Raw genomic sequence first — 24,325 nt, forward strand, 5'->3', positions numbered from 1 at the left:
CCCGTTTCCTCTAGTCAACGATCCCCCCCCGTTTCCTCTAGTCAACGATCACCCCCCGTTTCCTCTAGTCAACGATCCCCCCGTTTCCTCTAGTCAACGATCCCCCCCTGTTTCCTCTAGTCAACGATCACCCCCCGTTTCCTCTAGTCAACGATCCCCCCGTTTCCTCTAGTCAACGATCCCCCCCTGTTTCCTCTAGTCAACGATCACCCCCCGTTTCCTCTAGTCAACGATCCCCCCCTGTTTCCTCTAGTCAACGATCCCCCCCTGTTTCCTCTAGTCAACGATCACCCCCCGTTTCCTCTAGTCAACGATCCCCCCCTGTTTCCTCTAGTCAACGATCCCCCCCTGTTTCCTCTAGTCAACGATCCCCCCCTGTTTCCTCTAGTCAACGATCACCCCCCGTTTCCTCTAGTCAACGATCCCCCCCGTTTCCTCTAGTCAACGATCCCCCCCTGTTTCCTCTAGTCAACGATCACCCCCCGTTTCCTCTAGTCAACGATCCCCCCCGTTTCCTCTAGTCAACGATCCCCCCCGTTTCCTCTAGTCAACGATCCCCCCCCGTTTCCTCTAGTCAACGATCACCCCCCGTTTCCTCTAGTCAACGATCCCCCCTGTTTCCTCTAGTCAACGATCCCCCCCTGTTTCCTCTAGTCAACGATCACCCCCCGTTTCCTCTAGTCAACGATCCCCCCCTGTTTCCTCTAGTCAACGATCCCCCCCCGTTTCCTCTAGTCAACGATCACCCCCCGTTTCCTCTAGTCAACGATCCCCCCCTGTTTCCTCTAGTCAACGATCCCCCCCTGTTTCCTCTAGTCAACGATCCCCCCCTGTTTCCTCTAGTCAACGATCACCCCCCGTTTCCTCTAGTCAACGATCCCCCCCTGTTTCCTCTAGTCAACGATCCCCCCCTGTTTCCTCTAGTCAACGATCACCCCCCGTTTCCTCTAGTCAACGATCCCCCCCTGTTTCCTCTAGTCAACGATCCCCCCCGTTTCCTCTAGTCAACGATCCCCCCGTTTCCTCTAGTCAACGATCCCCCCCGTTTCCTCTAGTCAACGATCCCCCCGTTTCCTCTAGTCAACCCCCCCGTTTCCTCTAGTCAACCCCCCCCGTTTCCTCTAGTCAACCCCCCCGTTTCCTCTAGTCAACGATCCCCCCCGTTTCCTCTAGTCAACGATCCCCCCGTTTCCTCTAGTCAACGATCCCCCCCGTTTCCTCTAGTCAACGATCCCCCCCGTTTCCTCTAGTCAACGATCACCCCCCGTTTCCTCTAGTCAACGATCCCCCCGTTTCCTCTAGTCAACGATCCCCCCCTGTTTCCTCTAGTCAACGATCACCCCCCGTTTCCTCTAGTCAACGATCCCCCCCTGTTTCCTCTAGTCAACGATCCCCCCCTGTTTCCTCTAGTCAACGATCACCCCCCGTTTCCTCTAGTCAACGATCCCCCCCTGTTTCCTCTAGTCAACGATCCCCCCCTGTTTCCTCTAGTCAACGATCCCCCCCTGTTTCCTCTAGTCAACGATCACCCCCCGTTTCCTCTAGTCAACGATCCCCCCCTGTTTCCTCTAGTCAACGATCCCCCCCTGTTTCCTCTAGTCAACGATCACCCCCCGTTTCCTCTAGTCAACGATCCCCCCCTGTTTCCTCTAGTCAACGATCCCCCCCTGTTTCCTCTAGTCAACGATCACCCCCCGTTTCCTCTAGTCAACAATCCACCCCTGTTTCCTCTAGTCAACGATCCCCCCCGTTTCCTCTAGTCAACGATCCCCCCGTTTCCTCTAGTCAACGATCCCCCCCGTTTCCTCTAGTCAACGATCCCCCCGTTTCCTCTAGTCAACCCCCCCGTTTCCTCTAGTCAACCCCCCCCGTTTCCTCTAGTCAACCCCCCCGTTTCCTCTAGTCAACGATCCCCCCCGTTTCCTCTAGTCAACCCCCCTCCCCGTTTCCTCTAGTCAAACCCCCCCCCGTTTCCTCTAGTCAACGATCCCCCCCCGTTTCCTCTAGTCAATGATCAGCTCCTTGGTCTTACTGACAATGAGGGAGAGATTGTCGTTCTGGCACCACACTGTCAGGTCACTGACCTCCTAAACTGTAGGCTGACTCATCGTCACCGGTGATCAGGCTACCACTGTACATTAGCCAATAGAATGGAGAGAAGAGGTGGCCGGTTCTCCCTTCAGCTCAATCTCACCAGGACCCCCCCCCCCTCTCTTGCCTTTGTGACGTTAGCGTTCCCTCTTTGGTAGCTCGAAAATTGGGTTAGGAATTCCAGAAAGCGTCCAGGGCGAACTTGAAGCCAGAAATGAGGTAAGTAGCTGCCCATCTGATGTTCAAACGTTCTTGTCGTTTGTATGAAATGATAGCAGATACATTTAGAGAAAATAAAAAATAAACGGCAACAGAATCGCAAAATAGCAAAGTTGGGTCAGAGTTTGCAAAACGGCTGCCATCCAGTATAGCACCATCTTATCTGTGTGTGTGTGTGTGTGTGTGTGTGTGTGTGTGTGTGTGTGTGTGTGTGTGTGTGTGTGTGTGTGTGTGTGTGTGTGTGTGTGTGTGTGTGCGTGTGTGTGTGTGCGTGTGTGTGTGTGCGTGTGTGTGTGTGCGTGTGTGTGTGTGTGTGTGTGTGTGTGTGTGTGTGTGTGTGTGTGTGCACTCGTGTGTGTACTGTGTAGTGACCTTGTACCACTCCTGTAGTTCGTGGTCAGAGAACTCCGTGTTCTCTCTCAGGTCCTGAAGCATCTCTGGCCGTAGCTTGCTGTTCTGTTTCCCCATGGCAACGACGCAACACCGTGGCGACACACACTACCAGGCCCCTGGTCAGAACCTGCCAATCACAGAGAAGAGAGAGTCTGAGTGACCAATCGCAGAGGACGGAAAGAGAGTGAGTAACCAATCACAGAGGGTGAAGTGGCCAATCACAGACTAGAGAGAAAAAGTCAATGACCAATTAAATCAGGAAGCAATCTGAAACCAAATAATAAATGACAGAAGTGTCTATGGGCTGTAACCATAACAACAGGGGTCTGCTGTCCAATCAAAGATCATCGATACAGTGGCTTTCAGAAAGTACTCACACCTCTTGATGTTTCCACATTTTGTTGTGTTACATCCTACATTTAAAATTGCTTAAAAAGCTTTGGCAAGACTTGAAAATGGCTGTCTAGCAATGATCAACAACCACAGAGCTTGAAGAAATAAAAAAAAAGAATAACTTGTACATTTTGTACAATCCAGGTGTGTAAAGCTCTTAGAGACTTACCCAGAAAGACTCACAGCTGTAATCGCTACCAAAGGAGCTCCTAACATGTATTGACTCATGGGGTGTGAATATTTACGTAAATGAGATATTTCTGTATTTCATTTTCAATAACTTGGCAAACATTTCTAAAAATGATGATTTCAATTTGTCAGTACGGGGTTTTGTGTGTAGATGGGTGGGAAAATATTTAATCCATTTTGAATTCAGTCTGTAACACAAAAACATGTGGAATAAGTCCAGGGGTATGAATACTTTGTGAAGGCTATGTATGTAGTCTTCCATTACATCAAAAGTCAGTCAGATAAAACATCATACACTTTGAGCCTAGGATTACAACTTTGTAGCAACATTTTTTGCAGGGTTTTACAGCAAAATGCAGCGGTACTGTGTAACGCATTTCCGTTTAGCAATGTTTTACCTCATATGCAACAGTTCTATTTCTGTTCTCTCCTATTTCACTTAAAACCATTTCGTCACCCATTACAGGCTTAAAACAATTCACAACCGTTCGATAATCCTGAAGGTCCCTTCTGCCTTTACTATGACGTCAATGAGACAGACTGGGTTTATATGCAACCAACTGAGAGTTTAATATGAGGCAGCAGAGAGGGGAGGAGCAGAGAGGGGAGGAGAGGAGCAGAGAGGAGCCGAGAGGGGAGGAGAGGAGAGGAGCAGAGAGGGGAGGAGCAGAGAGGGGATGAGAGGAGCAGAGAGGGGAGGAACAGAGAGGGGAGGAGAAGAGAAGGGAGGAGCAGAGAGGAGCAGAGAGGAGCAGAGAGGGGAGGAGAGGAGGGGAGGAGCAGAGAGGAGAGGAGCAGAGAGGGGAGGAGAGGAGCAGAGACGGGAGGAGCAGAGAGGAGAGGAGCAGAGAGGGGAGGAGCAGAGAGGGGAGGAGCAGAGAGGAGAGGAGCAGAGAGGAGAGGAGCAGAGAGGGGAGGAGCAGAGAGGAGAGGAGCAGAGAGGGGAGGAGCAGAGAGGGGAGGAGCAGAGAGGGGAGGAGCAGAGAGGAGAGGAGCAGAGAGGAGAGGAGAGGAGGAGCAGAGAGGAGAGGAGAGGAGAGGAGCAGAGAGGAGAGGAGAGGAGAGGAGCAGAGAGGAGAGGAGAGGAGAGGAGAGGAGAGGAGAGGAGAGGAGAGGAGAGGAGAGGAGAGGAGAGGAGAGGAGAGGAGAGGAGAGGAGCAGAGAGGAGAGGAGCAGAGAGGAGAGGATGCTACACAGCTCAGAGAGGACATCCACTAATGTTCACCTTGTGATAAATAAAAATACATACGTTTCAGGAATCGTACCCTTTTTTTCAATTTCCGTCTAAAATGTCAAACCCAAATCTAACTGCCTGTAGCTCAGGACCTGAAGCAAGGATATATATATATATATATAAATAAGGAAACACTTTGAAGTTTGTGGAAATGTGAAATGAATGTAGGAGAATATAACACATTAGATATGGTAAAAGATAACACAAAGAAAACAACATGCGTTTTTAAAAATATTTTTTGTATCATCATCTTTGAAATACAAGAGAAAGGCCATAATGTATTATTCCAGCCCAGGCACAATTTAGATTTTGGCCACATCAAATCAAAGTTTATTTGTCACGTGCGCCGAATACAACCTTACAGTGAAATGCTTAATTACAGGCTCTAACCAATAGTGCAAAAAAGGTATTAGGTGAACAATAGGTAAGTAAAGAAATAAAAACAACAGTAAAAAGGCAGTGAAAAATAACAGTAGCGAGGCTGTATACAGTAGAGAGGCTATAACAGTAGCGAGGCTACATACAGACACCGGTTAGTCAGGCTGATTGAGGTAGTGTGTACATGTAGATATGGTTAAAGTGAATATGTATTGTCAAGGCGTGTGTGTACTTGTGCTGAAGTCAGGTGCAGGAGAGCAGGAAATTGTGAAGAGGCGCACACTTTATTTCGGCAGGAGAGAATATACAGACGGACGCAGCTGCGTCCAAAAACCTCCAGCCAACAAGGCAAAGTGTTTAACGCGCAAGACAGTCACAACACATCAAATGTATACAAAACAGGCCTCGTGAAAAAAACACGGGAAAAACGCACACAAGCCTAGTGCATTCAACACACGTAACACACAAACAATCTTCCACAAAGACATGAGGGGGAACAGAGGAATAAATACATGTAGTGTGATTGGGGAATGAAAACCAGGTGTGCAGGGAACAAGACAAAACAAATGGATACATCCCGTGTGGCTCAGTTTGTAGAGCATGGTGTTTGCAACGCCAAGGTTGTGGGTTGGATTCCCATGGGGGACCAGTACGGGAAAATAAAAATGTATGAAATGTATGCATTCACTACTGTAAGTTCCTCTGGATAAGAGCGTGTTTGCTAAATTACTGAAATGTACTAATGGAGTGGTGATGGCTAGAAAGCAGGAAGCTTGGCCCCAGTGATGCACTGGGCCGTACGCACTACACTCTGTAGTGCCTTGCGGTCGGAGGCCGAGGCCAGTTGCCATACCAGGCAGTGATGCAACCCGTCAGGTTGCTCTCGATGGTGCAGCTGTAGAACCTTTTGAGGATCTGAGGACCCATGCCAAATCTTTTCAGTCTCCTGAGGGGGAATAGGTTTTGTCGTGCCCTCTTCACAACTGTCTTGGTGTGCTTGGACCGTGTTAGTTTGTTGGTGATGTGGACGCCAAGGAACTTGAAGCTCTCAACCTGCTCCACTACAGCCCCGTCGATGAGAATGGGGGCGTGCACGGTCCTCCTTTTCCTGTAGTCCACAATCATCTCCTTCTTTGAGCAGTGCATGTACAAAGTTTTAGATTGTTCTTGTTGCTTCCAACCTCATGCTAATCCCATTAGCCTACGTTAGCTCAACCGTCCCATGGGGCGACCCACCGATCCTGTAGAGGTTTTAAGGACACAAAAATTGAAAGCTGTGCCATATAAATTGCAAAATAGTTGGGAAGAGATTTTTTGATGTACTGATTCCAATGCAGAAGGTTTATGACACCCCAAAACGACACCGGATTCAACATTTTTTTAAATTTAAATGATACAACATTCTTGCAACCCATGGAATGTTATTTATATATATATATATATATGGGGGATAGAACCATACCAGCTCTGCAGATTTTTCTGCGAAGAGACAGAATCATTAGATCATTTGTTTTTGTACTGTCCATATGTAGGTTGTTTTTGGTTACAAGTCCAGGAATGGCTGAAGAACTGCAATATTTACCTGGAGCAAATAGCACTGCTGGGTGATTTTAAAAAGTCATAGTCAATTGAAATAATAGTATAATACTCTTAGCAAAAAAAAAGATATTTAATTTACAATATGTAGAATCTATGAGAATAGAAAGGTTCAGAACTTTTGTGAAACATCACAGCACAGTTGAAAAATATACGGCAAATAGAAATCACAACTGGATGGTGTTCAGAAATAGAGGAAGGCCAGGAATAAAAACAAACAAAATATAACCACTGTAAAATAGATTGTGTCCGTGAAATGAATATAAATTAGTATGGAATGAGAAGCCTAAGTGTTATTGTTAATTAGTTTACTCCAATTAGGTGAGGGGTGGTAGGGTTTGCGGGGAATAATAAAGGAAAATATATATATACATACACACAGTTCCAAGTCGGAAGTTTACATACACCTTAACCAAATACATTTAAACTCAGTTTTTCACAATTCCTGACATTTAATCCTAGTTAAATGTCCCTGTTTTAGGTCAGTTAGGATCACAACTTTATTTTATGAATGTGAAATGTCAGAATAATAGCAGAGAGAAGGATTTATTTCAGCTTTTATTTCTTTCATCACATTCCCAGTGGGTCAGACGTTTACATACATTCAATTAGTATTTGGTAGCATTGCCTTTAAATTGTTTAACTTGGGTCAAACGTTTCGGGTAGCCTTCCACAAGCTTTGTCCCCATGTGCAGTTGCAGACTGTAGTCTGGCTTTTTTATGGCGGTTTTGGAGCAGTGGCTTCTTCCTTGCTGAGCGGCCTTTCAGGTTATGTCGATATAGGACTCGTTTTACTGTGGATATAGATACTTTTGTACCTGTTTCCTCCAGCATCTTCACAAGGTCCTTTGCTGTTGTTCTGGGATTGATTTGCACTTTTCGCACCAAAGTACGTTCATCTCTAGGAGACAGAACTTCCTGAGCGGTATGACGGCTGCGTGGTCCCATGGTGTTTATACTTGTGTACTATTGTTTGTCCAGATGAATGTGTTACCTTCATATTGCTCCCAAGAATGAACCAGACTTGTGGAGGTCTACAATTTATTTTCTGAGGTCTTGGCAGATTTCTTTTGATTTTCACATGATGTCAAGCAAAGAGGGACTGAGTTTGAAGGTAGGCCTTGAAATACATCCACAGGTACATCTCCAATTGACTCAAATGATGTCAATTAGCCTATCAGAAGCTTCTAAAGCCATTACATCATTTTCTGGAATTTTCCAAGCTGTTTAAAGGCACAGTCAACTTAGTGTATGTAAACTTCTGACCCACTGGCATTGTGATACAGTGAATTATACCGTAATTTCCGGACTATTAAGCGCACCTGAATATAAGCCGCACCCACTGAATAAAAAAAAATATATATATATTTTGAACATAAATAAGCCGCACATGTCTATAAGCCGCAGGTGCCTACCGGTACATTGAAACAAATTAACTTTACACAGGCTTTAATGAAACACGGCTTGTAACAAAAATAAATAGGCTTTTAACGAAACACGGCTTGTAACAAAAATAAATAGGCTTTTAACGAAACACGGCTTGTAACAAAAATAAATAGGCTTTAACGAAACACGGCTTGTAACAAAAATAAATAGGCTTTAACGAAACACGGCTTGTAACAAAAAAATAATAAAAATAAAAATTAGCAGTAAGCTTTAGTTGTCTTTTTGCACTGAGTCAATTCCTCACGCTGCTGTTTCCAACGTCTTATCATCGACTCATTAAGACCAAGCTCCCGTGCAGCAGCTCTATTTCCTTTTCCAACAGCCAGATCAATCACCTTCAACTTGAAAGCTGCATCATATGCATTTCTCTGTGTCTTTGCCATGATGAGGGTGACAAAATGACTACCGTAATCAGAATGATGGGAAGTTTGAGAGCGCTTGATTTAATCTAAACAGTAAACAAAAAAGTTGTTTGACCTTAACCCGTTCGGCAATTTCATTGGTCTAATGAAAGCTTCATGCCGCCAAAAAACTGAGCACGTCACAGAATGTGTTTTTTTTTGGGAAAAAAAAATTGAAAGCGGGAAAAATCCATATATTAGCCGCGTCATTGTTTAAGCCGCGGGGTTCAAAGCGTGGGAAAAAAGTTGCGGCTTATAGTCCGGAATTTACGGTAAGCGAAATAATCTGTCCATAAACAACAACAAAAAATGACTTGTGTCATGAACAAAGTAGATGTCCTAACCGACTTGCCAAAACTATAGTTTGTTAACAAGAAATTTGTGGAGTGGCTGAAAAACGAGTTATAGTGACTCCAGCCTAAGAGAGAGAGGCCCTTAAGAGAGAGGCCCTTGAGAGAGAGGCCCTTAAGAGAGAGAGAGAGAGAGGCCCTTCAGAGTGTGTGTGTGAGAGAGAGAGGCCCTTCAGAGTGAGAGAGGCCCTTCAGAGAGAGAGAGAGAGAGAGAGAGAGAGAGAGAGAGAGAGAGAGAAGCCCTTCAGAGAGAGAGAGGCCCTTGAGAGAGAGAGATAGGCCCTTGAGAGAGGCCCTTCAGAGAGAGAGAGGCCCTTCAGAGAGAGAGAGGCCGTTCAGATCCACAGGGGAGTGTTTGGAGAACACACACACACACACACACACACACACACACACACACACACACACACACACACACACACACACACATACACACACACACACACACACACACACACACACACACACACACACACACACACACACACACACACACAGGAGAAAATCAGTACCTGCAGTAATTAATAACCCTGTGTTCTTTGTGTCGGCGAGCAACCCCCAGCCACAAAAAGAAACACTGTGTGTGTGTGTGTATGTGTGTGTGTGTGTGTGTGTGTGTATATGAGTGTGTGTGTATGAGTGCAAGTGTGCGTATCTACAGGATTCAAAGCGGTGTGTGTGGGGAGGAATGGACTGTTGAATAATGATTTGATCATTCATAATATTCATCCCAGGTTTTTCATTTGCATAATCAAATCCAAAGTGATGGTCTGGCTTGGTGTGTTGAAATGAGAGTCGGACATTATCTTTCAGTTGATAAATCACAAATGCTTTCACAGCCAAAGCATCGCAATGAGCATTACATAAGTACATAAATCAACCATCACATAACCATCATAAAACCAACACATCTCTTAACCAAATCAATCACATTTATTTCATGAATCCCATTTTCTTACATCAGCAGTTGTCACAAAGTGTTTTTACAGATACCCAGCCTAAAACCTCCTATAGCAAGCGATGCAAATAGGAACTAGACTCCAAGGGGTGGAACCAGGCTATCCAAAACGTGGGTTTAGTGAAAACTACTTGCCTGCATGTCATTTACATTTTTTATTTTTTTTGTAAACATTTTTAGTCATTTAGCAGACGCTCTTATCCAGAGCGACTTACAGTACTGAATGCATACATTTCATACATGTTTTTTCCCGTACTGGTCCCTGTGGGAAGAGTACATGTCATGTTGATACCAAAGGCTCTAATATCATTCTAAGAATCCTAAAAGAGATGTGTTATTGTCATGGAACACTTGGTGACATCTTGGAGGATATTTTGCCGAACTGAATATTTATGGTTTGTGTTTGGAGCTGGAACTATGGATTTAGGACAAAGACCAGAGTTTAGGCCTGGTAGATAGATAGATCGAGAGAGAGATAGAGAGAGAGCCCAGGGACATGTACAATTCTGTGGTGACCTAAATGCCAAAACCTGACACCCTCAGCACACAGGGGGACAAACACCTACCTGGAGGTGACAGCATTCCCTCCCCCATATGCCCCTCTAGGCACAACTATGACAACATAAACAACAAAAACGGGTCACAACTCCTGCAGCTCTGTTGGACGCTGGGTCTGTACATAGTCAATGGTAGGCTTCGAGGGGACTCCTATGGTAGGTACACCTATAGCTCATCTCTTGGCAGTAGTACTGTAGACTACTTTATCACTGACCTCAACCCAGAGTCTCTCAGACTGTTCAGTCAGTCCACTGACACCACTATCAGATCAAAGCAAAAGAAAATGAACAACAATGACAAATGGTTTGAGAAAGAAATTGAGAAACCTATCCAACCAGAAACATAGAGACCCAGAAAACCTGAGTCTACGCCTTCACTATGGTGAATCACTAAAACAATACAGAAATACACTACGGAAAAAGAAGGAACAGCACGTCAGAAATCAGCTCAATGTAATTGAAGAATCCATAGAATCAAACCACTTCTAGGAAAATTGGACGAAGAATTATCTATCCAAAATTGAGATGTATGGGTAAACCACTTCTCCAATCTTTTTGGCTCTATAACAAAGAACAAAGACCAAGAACATATACATGATCAAATACAAATCTTAGAATCAACTATTAAAGACGACCAGAACCCACTGGATTCTCCAATTACATTGAATGAACTACAGGACAAAATACAAACCCTCCAACCCAAAAAGGCCTGTGGTGTTGATGGTATCCTAAATTAAATGATAAAATATACAGACAACAAATTCCAATTGGCTATACTTAAACTCTTTAACATCATCCTCAGCTCTGGCATCTTCCCCAATATTTGGAACCAAGGACTGATCACCCAAATCCACAAAAGTGGAGACAAATTTGACTCCAATAACTACCGTGGGATATGCGTCAGCAGCAACCTTGGGAAAATCCTCTGCATTATCATTAACAGCAGACTCGAAAAATTTCCTCAATGAAATGTACTAAGCAAATGTCAAATTGGCTTTTTACCAAATTTCCGTAAAACACACCACGTATTCACCCTGCACAGCCTAATTGACAAACAATTAAACCAAAACAAAGGCAAAGTCTTCTCACGTATGTTGATTTCAAAAAAGCCTTCAACTCAATTTGGCATGAGGGTCTGCTATACAAATTGATGGAAAGTTGTGTTGGGGGAAAAACATTCGGCATTATAAAATCCATGTACACAAACAGCATTAGTGTGTGGTTAAAATAGGCAAAAAACACACACATTTCTTTCCACAGGGCTGGGGGGGTGAGACAGGGATGCAGCTTAAACCCCACCATCTTCAACATATATATATTTAACATCCCATCCGAAAGACAGCACCCTGCACAGGGTGTGTGTGTGTGTGTGTGTGTGTGTGTGTGTGTGTGTGTGTGTGTGTGTGTGTGTGTGTGTGTGGTGTGTGTGTGTGTGTGTGTGTGTGTGTGTGTGTGTGTGTGTGTGTGTGTATATATATAATAATCCCCAGTTTACAATTTTTTCTCCGTACTGGTCCCCTGTGGACAAGAGGAATACCTATGTAAGAATACTGTTCATTGACTAAAGCTCAGCGTTTAACACCATAGTACCCCCCCAAGCTCATCATCAAGCTGGAGACCCTGGGTCTCGACCCCGCCCTGTGCAACGGGGTCCTGGACTTTCTGACGGGCCACCCCCAGGTGGTGAAGGTAGGAAACAACGTCTCCACCCCACTGCTCCTCAACACTGGGGCCCCACAAGCGTGCGTTCTCAGCCCTCTCCTGTACTCCCTGTTCACCCATGACTGCGTGGCCATGCACGCTCCAACTCAATCATCAAGTTTGCAGACGACACTACAGTGGTAGGCTTGATTACCAACAACGATGAGACGGCCTACAGGGAGGAGGTGAAGGCCCTCGGAGTGTGCTGTCAGGAAAATAATCTCTCACTCAACGTCAACAAAACAAAGGAGATGATTGTGGACTTCAGGAAACAGCAGAGGGAGCATCCCTCCATCCACATCGACGGGACAGCAGTGGAGAAGGTGGAAAGTTTTAAGTTCCTCGGCGTACACATCACGGACAAACTGAAATGGTCCACCCACACAGACAGCGTGTTGAAGAAGGCGCACCAGAAGGCGAGGACAGTACAGGTGCATAAAAGCTGGGACCAAGAAGACTGTAAAACAGCTTCTATCTCAAGGCAATCAGACTGTAAAACAGCCATCACTAACACAGAGAGGCTGAAACCAAAAAACAGACTCAAATCACTGGCCACGTTAATAAATGGACTTAATAAAGGTATCACTAGTCACTTTAAATAACGCCACTTTGATAATGTTTACATATCCTACATTACTCATCTCATATGCATATACTGTATTCTATACCATCTACTGCATCTTGCCTATGCCGCACGGCCATTGCTCATCCATATACTTATATGTACATATTCTTATTCATCCCTTCACATTTGTGTGTATAAGGTAGTTGTTGTGAATTTGTTAAATTACTTGTAAGATATTACTGCATTCTCGGAACTAGAAGCACAAGCATTTTGCTACACTCGCATTAACATCTGCTAACCATGTGTATGTGACCAAAATACTTTGATTTGATAGGATCTGGCTAAAAATACTTGAATCAGTTTTAGAACCCATTGCCCTTTATGGTTGTGAGGTCTGAGGTCCGCTCACCAACCAAGAATTCACAAAATGGTACAAACACCAAATTGAGACTCTGCATGCAGAATTCTGCAAAAATATCCTCTGTGTACAACGTAAAACATGAAATAATGCATGTAGAGCAGAATTAGGCCGATACCCGGGAATGATCAAAATCCAGAAAAAATCCGTTAAAATTCTACAACCACCTAAAAGGAAGTGATTCCCAAACCTTCCATAACAAAGCCATCACCTACAGAGAAATGAACCTGGAGAAGAGTCCCCTAAGCAAGCTGGTCCTGGGGATAGAATGGAGACAGAGAAACGGGGATAGGAGGGACACAGAGAGACGGGGATAAGATGGAGACAGAGAGACGGGGATAGGAGGGAGACAGAGAGACGGGGATAGGAGGGAGACAGAGAGACGGGGATAGAATGGAGACAGAGAAACGGGGAAAGGAGGGAGACAGAGAGACGGGGATAGGAGGGAGACAGAGAGACGGGAGATAGAATGGAGACAGAGAGACGGGGATAGGAGGGAGACAGAGAGACGGGAGATAGGAGGGAGACAGAGAGACGGGAGATAGGAGGGAGACAGAGAGACGGGGATGAGGGAGACAGAGAGACGGGGATAGGAGGGAGACAGAGAGACGGGGATAGAATGGAGACAGAGAAACAGGGATAGAATGGAGACAGAGAAATGGGGAGACAGAGAGACAGGGGATAGAATGGAGACAGAGAAACGGGGATTGAATGGAGACAGAGAAACGGGGATAGAATGGAGACAGAGAGACGGGGATAGGAGGGAGACAGAGAGACGGGGATGGGGGGGAAACAGAGAGACGGGGATAGGAGGGAGACAGAGAGACGGGGATAGAATGGAGAGAGAAAAACGGGGATAAAATGGAGACAGAGAAACGGGGATAGAATGGAGACAGAGAGACGGGGATAGGAGGGAGACAGAGAGACGGGAGATAGGAGGGAGACAGAGAGACGGGGATAGGAGGGAGACAGAGAGACGGGGATAGAATGGAGACAGAGAAACGGGGATAGGAGGGAGACAGAGAGACGGGGATAAGATGGAGACAGAGAGACGGGGATAGGAGGGAGACAGAGAGACGGGGATAGGAGGGAGACAGAGAGACGGGGATAGAATGGAGACAGAGAAACGGGGATAGGAGGGAGACAGAGAGACAGGGAGACAGAGAGACGGGGAGACAGAGAGATGGGGATAGGATGGAGACAGAGAGATGGGGATAGGATGGAGACAGAGAGACGGGGGATAGGAGGGAGACAGAGAGACGGGGATAGAATGGAGACAGAGAAACGGGGATAGGAGGGAGACAGAGAGACGGGGATAGGAGGGAGACAGAGAGACGGGGATGAGGGAGACAGAGAGACGGGGATGAGGGAGACAGAGAGACGGGGATGAGGGAGACAGAGAGACGGGGAAAGGAGGGAGACAGAGAGACGGGGATAGAATGGAGACAGAGAGATGGGGAGACAGAGAGACAGGGGATAGAATGGAGACAGAGAGAGGGGAGACAGAGAGTGGGGAGATAAGAGGGAGACAAAGAGACGGGGGATAGGAGGGAGACAGAGAGACGGGGATGAGGGAGACAGAGAGACGGGGATAGGAGGGAGACAGAGAGACGGGGATAAGATGGAGACAGAGAGATGGGGATAGGAGGGAGACAGAGAGACGGGGATAGAATGGAGACAGAGAAACAGGGATAGAATGGAGACAGAGAGACGGGGATAGGAGGGAGACAGAGAGACAGGGAGACAGAGAGACGGGGAGACAGAGAGATGGGGATAGGATGGAGACAGAGAGATGGGGATAGGATGGAGACAGAGAGACGGGGGATAGGAGGGAGACAGAGAGACGGGGATAGAATGGAGACAGAGAAACGGGGATAGGAGGGAGACAGAGAGACGGGGATAGGAGGGAGACAGAGAGACGGGGATGAGGGAGACAGAGAGACGGGGATGAGGGAGACAGAGAGACGGGGAAAGGAGGGAGACAGAGAGACGGGGATAGAATGGAGACAGAGAGATGGGGAGACAGAGAGACAGGGGATAGAATGGAGACAGAGAGAGGGGAGACAGAGAGAGGGGAGATAAGAGGGAGACAAAGAGACGGGGGATAGGAGGGAGACAGAGAGACGGGGATGAGGGAGACAGAGAGACGGGGATAGGAGGGAGACAGAGAGATGGGGATAAGATGGAGACAGAGAGATGGGGATAGGAGGGAGACAGAGAGACGGGGATAGAATGGAGACAGAGAAACAGGGATAGAATGGAGACAGAGAGATGGGGAGACAGAGAGACAGGGGATAGAATGGAGACAGAGAAACGGGGATAGGAGGGAGACAGAGAGACGGGGATAGGAGGGAGACAGAGAGACGGGGAGACAGAGAAACGGGGATAGGATGGAGACAGAGAGACGGGAGATAAGAAGGAGACAGAGAGACGGGGATAGGAGGGAGACAGAGAGACGGGGATAGGAGGGAGACAGAGAGAGGGGAGATAAGAGGGAGACAGAGAGACGGGGGATAGGAGGGAGACAGAGAGACGGGGATGAGGGAGACAGAGAGACGGGGAGACAGAGAGATGGGGATAGGATGGAGACAGAGAGACGGGGATAGAATGGAGACAGAGAGACGGGGAGACAGAGAGAGGGGAGATAAGAGGGAGACAGAGAGACGGGGGATAGGAGGGAGACAGAGAGACGGGGATGAGGGAGACAGAGAGACGGGGAGACAGAGAGATGGGGATAGGATGGAGACAGAGAGACGGGGATAGAATGGAGACAGAGAGACTGTGAGACAGAGAGAGGGTAGATAAGAGGGAGACAGAGAGACGGGGGATAGGAGGGAGACAGAGAGACGGGGATAAGAGGGAGACAGAGAGACGGGGATAGGAGAGAGACGGGGATAGGAGGGAGACAGAGAGACGGGGATAAGAGGGAGACAGAGAGACGGGGATAGGAGAGAGACAGAGAGACGGGGATAGGAGGGAGACAGAGAGACGGGGATAGGAGGGAGACAGAGAGACGGGGATAGGAGGGAGACAGAGAGACGGCGAGACAGAGAAACGGGGATAGGATGGAGACAGAGAGACGGGAGATAAGAGGGAGACAGAGAGACGGGGATAGGAGGGAGACAGAGACACGGGGAGACAGAGAAACGGGGATAGGATGGAGACAGAGAGACGGGAGATAAGAAGGAGACAGAGAGACGGGGATAGGAGGGAGACAGAGAGACGGGGAGACAGAGAAACGGGGATAGGAAGGAGACAGAGAGACGGGGATAGGAGGGAGACAGAGAGACGGGGAGACAGAGAAACGGGGATAGGAAGGAGACAGAGAGACGGGGATAGGAGGGAGACAGAGAGACGGGGATAGGAGGGAGACAGAGAGACGGGGATAGGATGGAGACAGAGAGACGGGGATGAGGGAGACAGAGAGACGGGGATAGGAGGGAGACAGAGAGACGGGGAGACAGAGAAACGGGGATAGGATGGAGACAGAGAGACGGGAGATAAGAAGGAGACAGAGAGACGGGGATAGGAGGGAGACAGAGAGACGGGGAGACAGAGAAACGGGGATAGGAAGGAGACAGAGAGACGGGGATAGGAGGGAGACAGAGAGACGGGGAGACAGAGAAACGGGGATAGGAAGGAGACAGAGAGACGGGGATAGGAGGGAGACAGAGAGACGGGGATAGGAGGGAGACAGAGAGACGGGGATAGGATGGAGACAGAGAGACGGGGATGAGGGAGACAGAGAGACGGGGGAGAGAGAGACAGGAGATAGGAGGAAGACACAGAGTTACTCACACCTTTCATTCCTTTATCTCCTGTCCTTTATGCAACGCCACCTGAGACACAGAGTTACTCCTTCCATCTGTCTTTCCCTTTTCTCTATTAGTCTGCTTCCATTTCTCTGTCTCTCTTTCACCTTCAGTCATCTTGCTCCATCTCTCTCTCAATTCAATTCCATTCAATTTAATAAGCTTTATTCTCTCTCTCTCTCTCGCTCTCTCTCTCTCTCTCCCTCCCTCCAAGGGTTGTAAACCCTAAGCCTTAGTTCCCTCAATAGACCCTATTAAAGAGAGCAGTTATGTCCCTTATAGGCCATGTCAAAACTATAAAGGGAACAGGGTGCCACCTAGGATGCATGTAAGGATGCATGTAAGGATGCATGTAAGGATGCATGTAAGGATACACGTAAGGACGCATGTAAGGAAAGCATGTAAGGACATCTGACTGTCAGTGTGAGATCGGAAGCTGGGTTAAAAAGCGGTTCTTTCTCTGGTGTTATATAAGTGACTGACTGCCTCGATTCGGTCTTATGTAGCAACATTTAAAAATTGTGTTTTTTTTTACATTGGATAAAAGCAGAGACACAGAGCTACACAATGGTATATCATACACTACATTTGAGGAACAATGGGAAAGTAATTCTGCTTTGAAAGTTGATCAACTTGTAACTCCACTTTTGAGAAAATGGCCTGTGAATGTTTTGGTAAAACTACTGGAGAGCTCTTCTTTGTCTCCACCCATTCAGCATCGTTCACACCCTCTTAAGCTTTAGCCCCACCCATCTCTTTAAGGGTTAATCCGAGCGTTCTGTCCTAACAGCAGCAGTCAAGCACCCAAGCTAACTGGCTAACTGGCTAGCTACTTCCAGACACAAATGAGAGAACAGCTCACTGACCATTTTACTCCCCCTAACAGAGCAGGTTAGGCTGTTTTCATGTTATCCAGAGAGTAGATGAGGGTAACTGTGTTGCTGGCAACAATTTAATTACGCTTTTTTGCCAACGTTTACTGACACCGGCCAAATTCAACGGGTGTTGAGCATTCGTAAATTCATAAGTTATTCTGCACTCTGGCACACTCAGACGAGAGTGCTCTGAAATCAGAGTAGATGGCCAGACTGAACTTATGAACACACAAGAAATTATTACTTGCATAGTGGAGTCTTTTGTTAAAACATGTAGCTAGCTAGCTAAACAATGAACCATAATCCCAACTCATAACGTCACTACCCTGCATGAATCTGCAGGTAGCTAACCAACCAAGTTCATTGTAAGCTAGCTAACATTAGGCTATAGCTAGCCAAGCAAATGGCTCTTAGATACGAATAATAAGATCATACACGTAACATTAGCTAGCGAGCCAACCAGCTAACATTAGCTAGCGAGCCAACCAGCTAACATTAGCTAGCGAGCCAACCAGCTAACATTAGCTAGCGAGCCAACCACCTAACATTAGCTAGCGAGCCAACCAGCTAACATTAGCTAGCGAGCCAACCAGCTAACATTAGCTAGCGAGCCAACCAGCTAACATTAGCTAGCGAGCCAACTCGCTAACATTAGCTAGCGAGCCAACCAGCTAACATTAGCTAGCGAGCCAACCAGCTAACATTAGCTAACGAGCCAACTTGAAATGAAATCCCAAAATTTTACGTGTAATATCTGAACATTTTGCAAGCTAGTCTATCTTACCCGTCGTATACATCATGGAAGGATGCGTCTCCCTGTCACGGATGCCACGGTTTCCCTTAGTTTGAAGATGTAATCCGGAGACAGGTGTTTTCTCCATCTCCTTAGCTATCATCCTCTAATTCCACTGATTTCAAAACTCGGTCCTCCAGAAAGTGGAGAGCAAAACTTATGCAGTTTTACTACGCAATATCATTTAAAAAAAAAAGCTGAATTAGAAAGGATTACAACACATACTAACCAGCTCAAATAGACAGAAGCGTGCTATATGGCAGACCAATCCGAAATCATCTCTCAGCAAGTCAAGCCCACTCATTATCTCAGCCAATCACGGCATGCGGGAAGGTTGCTGCCCTTTTTTTTTCTGTGGCTAAACCAACTAGGCTCGTAATTTATCCATTTTATTTGTATTTACAGATGGCATACACAATTCTTATTAAAGCACATGAAAGTTCAAATGTTTCAGAACGCATTTCTGCCCCACCCAAAAAAAAAAATTCAAATTTTTATTAAAAAAATAAAAAGGTTTACGTTCAAACGTCTCTCCTGTGAAGTAGTGACATGAAAGAAAGTCCTATTATAAACAGCTGTTCTTCCTCTGTTGTTATATAAGCTTTGTGCTGACGGGGAGGTGGGACGAACAGCTGTTCTTCCTCTCTTGTTATATAAGCCTGTACAGTATGGACACACATGTTCATCATAGGCTTGCGCACACACACACACAGACACACAGACACACACACACACACACACACACACACACACACACACACACACACACACACACACACACACACACACACACACACACACACACACACACACACACACACACACACAGAGTATTCTACAGCTAACCTTGTGGGGACACATAATTCAGTCCATTTTAAAATTTTAAAATCCTATTTTCCCAAACCCTAACCCTAACTCTAGCTCCTAACCCCTAAACCTAACTCTAGCTCCTAGCTCCTAACCCCTAAACCTAACTCTAGCTCCTAGCTCCTAACCCCTAAACCTAACTCTAGCTCCTAGCTCCTAACCCCTAAACCTAACTCTAGCTCCTAACCCTAAACCTAACTCTAGCTCCTAACCCCTAAACCTAACTCTAGCTCCAACCCCTAAACCTAACCCTAGCTCCTAACCCCTAAACCTAACTCTAGCTCCTAACCCCTAAACCTAACCCTAGCTCCTAACCCCTAAACCTAACCCTAGCTCCTAACCCCTAAACCTAACCCTAGCTCCTAACCCCTAAACCTAACCCTAGCTCCTAACCCCTAAACCTAACTCTAGCTCCTAACCCCTAAACCTAACTCTAGCTCCTAACCCCTAAACCTAACCCTAGCTCCTAACCCTAACCCTAGCTCCTAACCCTAACTCTAGCTCCTAACCCTAACCCTAGCTCCTAACCCTAACTCTAGCTCCTAACCCTAAACCTAACCCTAGCTCCTAACCCTAACCCTAGCTCCTAACCCTAACTCTAGCTCCTAACCCTAACCCTAACGCTAACCCTAACCCTAACCCTAACTCTAGCTCCTAACCCTAAACCTAACCCTAGCGCCTAACCCTAACCCTAATTCTAACCCTAACCCTAATTCTAACCCTAACACTAATTCTAACCTTAACCCTAAACCCCTTAGAAATAGCATTTGACCTTGTGGGGTTCAACAAAATGTCCCCAGTTGGTCAAATTTAGACTGGACAAATAACAATTTTCAGTAGCTCTGTGTTTGTGTGTATCTGTGTGTGTGTGCGTGTGTGTGTATCTGTGTGTGTGTGTGTGTGTGTGTGTGTGTGTCTGTGTATCTGTGTGTGTGTGTGTGTGTATGTGTGTTCTGTGCCTGTGTTTTCTCGGTGTCTGTGTGTGTGTGTGTGTGTGTGTGTGTGTGTGTGTGTGTGTGTGTGTGTGTGTGTGTGTGTGTGTGTGTGTGTGTGTGTGTGTGTTCTCTGTGTGTGTGCTCTGTGTGTGTGAGTATCTGTGTGTGCTCTGTGCGCGTGCACATGCGTGTGCGTGTGTATGTGTGGTCCCTATTGGACACAGATCTATTCTGGCTGGGCCTTGTGGGACTCATTCTTATGTAGAACACCTCCATTTAATCTACTTCTCCTTCTCTCTGTCAATCCCTCTCATCCTCATTCTAACATCTGTCTCTCTATCTTCTATTCTCCTCCTTTCCTTCTGTCTCTCTCTCTCAATCCCTCTCATCCTCATTCTAACATCTGTCTGTCTATCTTCTATTATTCTCCTTTCCCTCTGTCTCTCTCTCTCTCTCTCTCTCTCAATCCCTCTCATCCTCATTCTAACATCTGTCTGTCTATCTTCTATTCTCCTCCTTTCCCTCTATCTCTCTCTCTCTCTCTCAATCCCTCTCATCCTCATTCTAACATCTGTCTGTCTATCTTCTATCCTCCTCCTTTCCCTCTGTCTCTCTCTCTCTCTCTCTCTCTCAATCCCTCTCATCCTCATTCTAACATCTGTCTGTCTATCTTCTATCCTCCTCCTTTCCCTCTATCTCTCTCTCTCTCTCTCTCTCAATCCCTCTCATCCTCATTCTAACATCTGTCTCTCTATCTTCTATTCTCCTCCTTTCCCTCTATCTCTCTCTCTCTCTCTCTCAATCCCTCTCATCCTCATTCTAACATCTGTCTGTCTATCTTCTATTCTCCTCCTTTCCCTCTGTCTCTCTCTCTCTCTCTCTGTTTAATGTGTCCAATTTCCTTCAGCAGAGAGGTCATCAGTGTGAGAGAGAGAGAGAGAGAGAGACAGAGATGTATATATATATATAGAGAGAGAGAAAGACAGAGAGAGAGGGAGAAAGACAGATATAGATATATATATATATATAGAGAGAGAGAAAGACAGAGAGAGAGAGAGAGAGAGACAGACAGATATATATAGAGAGAGAGGGGGAGAGAGAGAGAGAGAAGGGAGAAAGAACAAGAGAGAGTTCATTTTTTTTGTTTATTTCACTTTGGTTTATTATCTATTTCACTTGGTTTGCAATGTTAACATATGTTTCCAATGCCAATAAAGCCCTTAAATTGAATTGATAGAGAGAGAAAGAGAGAGACAGAGAGAGGTGAAGAGAGGGAGAGGGACAGAAAGAGGTGAAGGGAGGGAGAGGGACAGAGAGAGGTGAAGGGTGGGAGAGGGACAGAGAGAGGTGAAGAGAGGGAGAGGGACAGAGAGAGGTGAAGAGAGGGAGAGGGACAGAGAGAGGTGAAGAGAGGGAGAGGGACAGAGAGAGGTGAAGAGAGGGAGAGAGAGAGAGTGGTGAAGAGAGGGAGAGGGACAGAGAGAGGTGAAGAGAGGGAGAGGGACAGAGAGAGGTGAAGGGAGGGAGAGGGACAGAGAGAGGTGAAGAGAGGGAGAGGGACAGAGAGAGGTGAAGGGTGGGAGAGGGACAGAGAGAGGTGAAGAGAGGGAGAGGGACAGAGAGAGGTGAAGAGAGGGAGAGGGACAGAGAGAGGTGAAGAGAGGGAGAGGGACAGAGAGAGGTGAAGAGAGGGAGAGAGACAGAGAGTGGTGAAGAGAGGGAGAGGGACAGAGAGAGGTGAAGAGAGGGAGAGGGACAGAGAGAGGTGAAGAGAGGGAGAGGGACAGAGAGAGGTGAAGAGAGGGAGAGGGACAGAGAGAGGTGAAGAGAGGGAGAGGGACAGAGAGTGGTGAAGAGAGGGAGAGAGACAGAGAGAGGTGAAGAGAGGGAGAGGGACAGAGAGAGGTGAAGAGAGGGAGAGGGACAGAGAGAGGTGAAGAGAGGGAGAGGGACAGAGAGTGGTGAAGAGAGGGAGAGGGACAGAGAGTGGTGAAGAGAGGGAGAGGGACAGAGAGAGGTGAAGAGAGGGAGAGGGACAAAGAGAGGTGAAGAGAGGGAGAGGGACAAAGAGAGGTGAAGAGAGGGAGAGGGACAGAGAGAGGTGAAGAGAGGGAGAGGGACAGAGAGAGGTGAAGAGAGGGAGAGGGACAGAGAGTGGTGAAGAGAGGGAGAGAGACAGAGAGAGGTGAAGAGAGGGAGAGGGACAGAGAGTGGTGAAGGGAGGGAGAGGGACAGAGAGTGGTGAAGGGAGGGAGAGGGACAGAGAGAGGTGAAGAGAGGGAGAGGGACAGAGAGAGGTGAAGAGAGGGAGAGGGACAGAGAGTGGTGAAGAGAGGGAGAGGGACAGAGAGAGGTGAAGAGAGGGAGAGGGACAGAGAGTGGTGAAGAGAGGGAGAGGGACAGAGAGAGGTGAAGAGAGGGAGAGAGACAGAGAGAGGTGAAGAGAGGGAGAGGGACAGAGAGTGGTGAAGGGAGGGAGAGGGACAGAGAGAGGTGAAGAGAGGGAGAGGGACAGAGAGAGGTGAAGAGAGGGAGAGGGACAGAGAGTGGTGAAGAGAGGGAGAGGGACAAAGAGAGGTGAAGAGAGGGAGAGGGACAGAGAGTGGTGAAGAGAGGGAGAGGGACAGAGAGAGGTGAAGAGAGGGAGAGAGACAGAGAGTGGTGAAGAGAGGGAGAGGAACAGAGAGAGGTGAAGAGAGGGAGAGGGACAGAGAGTGGTGAAGGGAGGGAGAGAGACAGAGAGAGGTGAAGAGAGGGAGAGGGACAGAGAGTGGTGAAGGGAGGGAGAGGGACAGAGAGAGGTGAAGAGAGGGAGAGGGACAGAGAGAGGTGAAGAGAGGGAGAGGGACAGAGAGTGGTGAAGAGAGGGAGAGGGACAAAGAGAGGTGAAGAGAGGGAGAGGGACAGAGAGTGGTGAAGAGAGGGAGAGGGACAGAGAGAGGTGAAGAGAGGGAGAGGGACAAAGAGAGGTGAAGAGAGGGAGAGGGACAGAGAGAGGTGAAGAGAGTAAGAGGTGTGTTGCAGGGTCACAACATTGAGTTCAAGGGTTTTCATCTCAGCTTCTAATACATATGGAAAAGGCAGAGGCCGCTGTTAAAAAACATCTCTTTAAGTGGTTTATTGGCATGGGAAACATGTTTACAATGCAAAAGCAAGCAAACTAGATAATAAACAAAAGTGAAATAAACAAAAAGCAAACTGGTCATTTATGAACATTTGAACATCTTGGCCATGTTCTGTTATAATCTCCACCCGGCACAGCCAGAAGAGGACTGGCCACCCGTCATAGCCTGGTTCCACTCTAGGTTTCTTCCTAGGTTTTGGCCTTTCTAGGGAGTTTTTCCTAGCCACCGTGCTTCTACACCTGCATTGCTTGCTGTTTGGGGTTTTAGGCTGGGTTTCTGTACAGCACTTTGAGATATCAGCTGATGTAAGAAGGGCTATATAAATAAATTTGATTTGTGAATTCTTGGTTGGTGAGCGGACCACAGGGTTTGGGGTTCTTCATTTGTCTGTCCTGCTGTGATGTCAAGGCTTTGGTCAGGGTCTGAGGTGGGCTGTTCTGCTGGCTTCTCTACGGGTGTGACCACCTCTCTAATGGGTTGTTCTCTGTCACATGCCATCCCCCCTCACCCTCTCCTCCAGCAGTCTGATCCTCTCCCTCCATCCCCCTCACCCTCTCCTCCATCCCCCTCACCCTCTCCTCCAGCACTCTGATCCTCTCCTCTAGTGCTCTGGTCTTCTCCTGCTCTTTCTCCTGTTGATGTTGTCTCAGCACAGTCCAGAGTGCAGACATGTCTCTCTCCACCTTCAGCTCTCCGGGTCTGGTTAAGGGGGTGTTGTTGTGCTGGACTGTTGTCTGGGTCTGTGCTGACTGGAGTGTTTTCACCTGCTGTTCCAGCTCCACCTGCCTTACCTCCAGCTGGGTGAATGTATCCTTCATTTCAATGAGGGAGTAGTACTCTGTGCTGGGAGGTTGACTTTCTGCTTGGGGTTGCTCATCTGTGGGGTTATATAATGAAGAAGTCTGGTCTGACCCGCTCAGGGTGGGGGGTATCTTTCTCAACAGAGAGCTTATCCTGCCGGGCTAATTCTTTGATTATGTGAAAGTCCAGCTGAAACTTTTTTGGAGTTACTCTGTACCAATACTGTTC

The 24,325-nt window shown here is 47.1% G+C and overlaps 1 protein-coding gene across 1 annotated transcript in view; it reads right to left on the reverse strand.

Moving 5' to 3' along the window:
- Positions 1-24,325, reverse strand: part of LOC106570710 (hippocalcin-like protein 1) — an 83,115-nt gene that overhangs the window by 31,363 nt on the left and 27,427 nt on the right. Inside the window, exon 2 of the mRNA XM_045695061.2 lies at positions 2,683-2,830. Coding sequence (XP_045551017.1) covers positions 2,683-2,778 — 96 coding nt within the window. The 5' untranslated portion in view covers positions 2,779-2,830. The remainder of the gene's footprint in view (positions 1-2,682; positions 2,831-24,325) is intronic.

Source organism: Salmo salar, chromosome 14, assembly GCF_965601325.2.
Source record: "Salmo salar chromosome 14, fSalSal1, whole genome shotgun sequence".
Lineage (NCBI taxonomy): Eukaryota > Metazoa > Chordata > Actinopteri > Salmoniformes > Salmonidae > Salmo > Salmo salar.